The sequence below is a fragment of the Vollenhovia emeryi genome, unplaced genomic scaffold, assembly GCF_000949405.1.
Source record: "Vollenhovia emeryi isolate VEMERY1.0 unplaced genomic scaffold, V.emery_V1.0 DF939931.1, whole genome shotgun sequence".
Lineage (NCBI taxonomy): Eukaryota > Metazoa > Arthropoda > Insecta > Hymenoptera > Formicidae > Vollenhovia > Vollenhovia emeryi.
Window position 1 is genome coordinate 13181 of NW_011966435.1, and position 1868 is coordinate 15048.

A 1868-nucleotide genomic window follows, 5' to 3' on the forward strand; every position below is an offset into this window, starting at 1 on the left:
AACCATAGTATGATATCTTACACTAATGACATTATAGTGATTGCCTCGGCGTTGGTAAATTTGCACTCGCCAATAATGAAAAAATAGTATGATAGGAATTAACAAGCGATAATGAATAATATAATATAATAATTCTGAATATAATATATTTTTTGTTTTACATAGTTTTATACAACGACATCTTATTTCTGTACAGAAGATAATAGCAATGGAAATATATTTCTTTCCCAAAACAGCATTGCCTTTTTAATTAAATCCTGCACTACTTCTAAATCATATGCAAGCCACTGCATGTGCACTTTTCGATTTTTCAAAAGCTAGATCAGCCACACAAAACAATCCTTTTTCTTTTCCTGTAGCTAACATTTGTAAGTGCATTTGTGGTATATATTTAGGATTGATAATTTTATCTTTCGACAAGAATTTTTCCAACGTTTTTTCATTCAACGGACATTTTATTTCCACGATGTATTCGTTGGTTATACCATCAGGCGATGCACCAAGAACTGGATAATTTGGTAATAAATACAGTCCAGCACCCTTAATTCGTATATTTAGTTTGCGTTCTACTTCTACCAGCACTTTTTCCAAGTTCTTTCCTCGTAACATTGCAGTTGTTTCATGTACCTTACTCGCCCCTATTACCTGTTTAACAAACGATCCATTGTTTGTTGTACAATGTGCTGCTTCATACAGCTTAAAAGCTATAATCCTTCTATATCGGAGTTCGTACCACAGTGGGCAATCACTCTGATTTTGTGTCAATTGTTCAGCTTCATCACATAAGACTTGAGTCATCTCGGAACTAGCAAAAGTAAGAAAATCTCTTGACATCAGACCTCCATTTAAGTAAAATTTTAAAAGGAGTCTATGCAACGATAAATTATTTGTTTTCAGACATTTCAAGTCAATGTGTAGTCGTGAAATTTGAGAATCAATTTGTTTACTTTCTGCCAGTTGCAGAACGTCGTGTAAAAAAGTGCTATTATTGGGAATGGATGTTTGTTTTAATCTCGATACTTTCTGAATGCCCAAATCCTTGACTTCGACATATTTGAGTGTCGTGCCTACACCTGACAAACGAGATTTTTTCCAATAGCATGCTATTTCTGTAGGTGCAGGATCTTCGCTCCTTCGATGTACCCACATGAGAACTACCAGAGCATGTTTACATCCACCTGTAATGTAAGACAAATTTTAAAGAACGCATGGCAATGAGAACAAGTAAAAACACATCGTCTTTTACATCATATATTCATAGATACCTGTTGCCGCTGCACAATCATGACACTGAGCGTCTATGATTTTCTCTGTTGTTTCATTTATAATTAATGTTGTTGAATATGCTTTACTCCGAACCTTATGTTCAGGACATACTCGACATTTCATAAGTCTCCTTCACGTTTGATTTGAACATAACCTATAACTGTATCTCCGTAGCTCTCACGACAGTTCCTTCAAATATAATTTGTGATAAAAATTCATACCCAATTTAATCTCAAAGCAATTTTATTTGTTAATGAGAGGTTATACATTGAAACATAATTATTTTACTTACAATGAAGCTTTGGCACAACGTATTTCTGGAGCATTGAAACGATCATCGTTTCTGAAGAACTCTAACACCATAAATATATCGATCCGTGGCAAATTATCACTATTTGCTTTCACAAAGCCTTTTTCACACATCACTGCGTCGAAGTTCGGCTAATTAATCGAATTTATTAATAACTTGAAGTCGTTTCAGAGAAATGTAACTCTATGAACATAGCATATAGTCTTTGCGCCGTATAACATCGTGACGTCATGAGCCCGTACGCCAATAGCGTGACGTTTTACAATCACGTGACAAAATTTGAATTTTTATG

The 1868-nt window shown here is 34.5% G+C and overlaps 1 protein-coding gene across 1 annotated transcript; it reads right to left on the bottom strand.

The window, feature by feature from the left end:
* Window positions 1–273: 273 nt before the first annotated feature.
* LOC105556559 lies at window positions 274–1417 on the bottom strand. Its single transcript, XM_012003653.1, has 2 exons — window positions 1378–1417; window positions 274–1178 (listed from the first exon to the last, which is right to left on the bottom strand). The coding sequence occupies exons 1-2, from the start codon at window positions 1415–1417 to the stop codon at window positions 274–276; spliced, it is 945 nt and encodes a 314-aa protein (XP_011859043.1).
* Window positions 1418–1868: the final 451 nt, after the last annotated feature.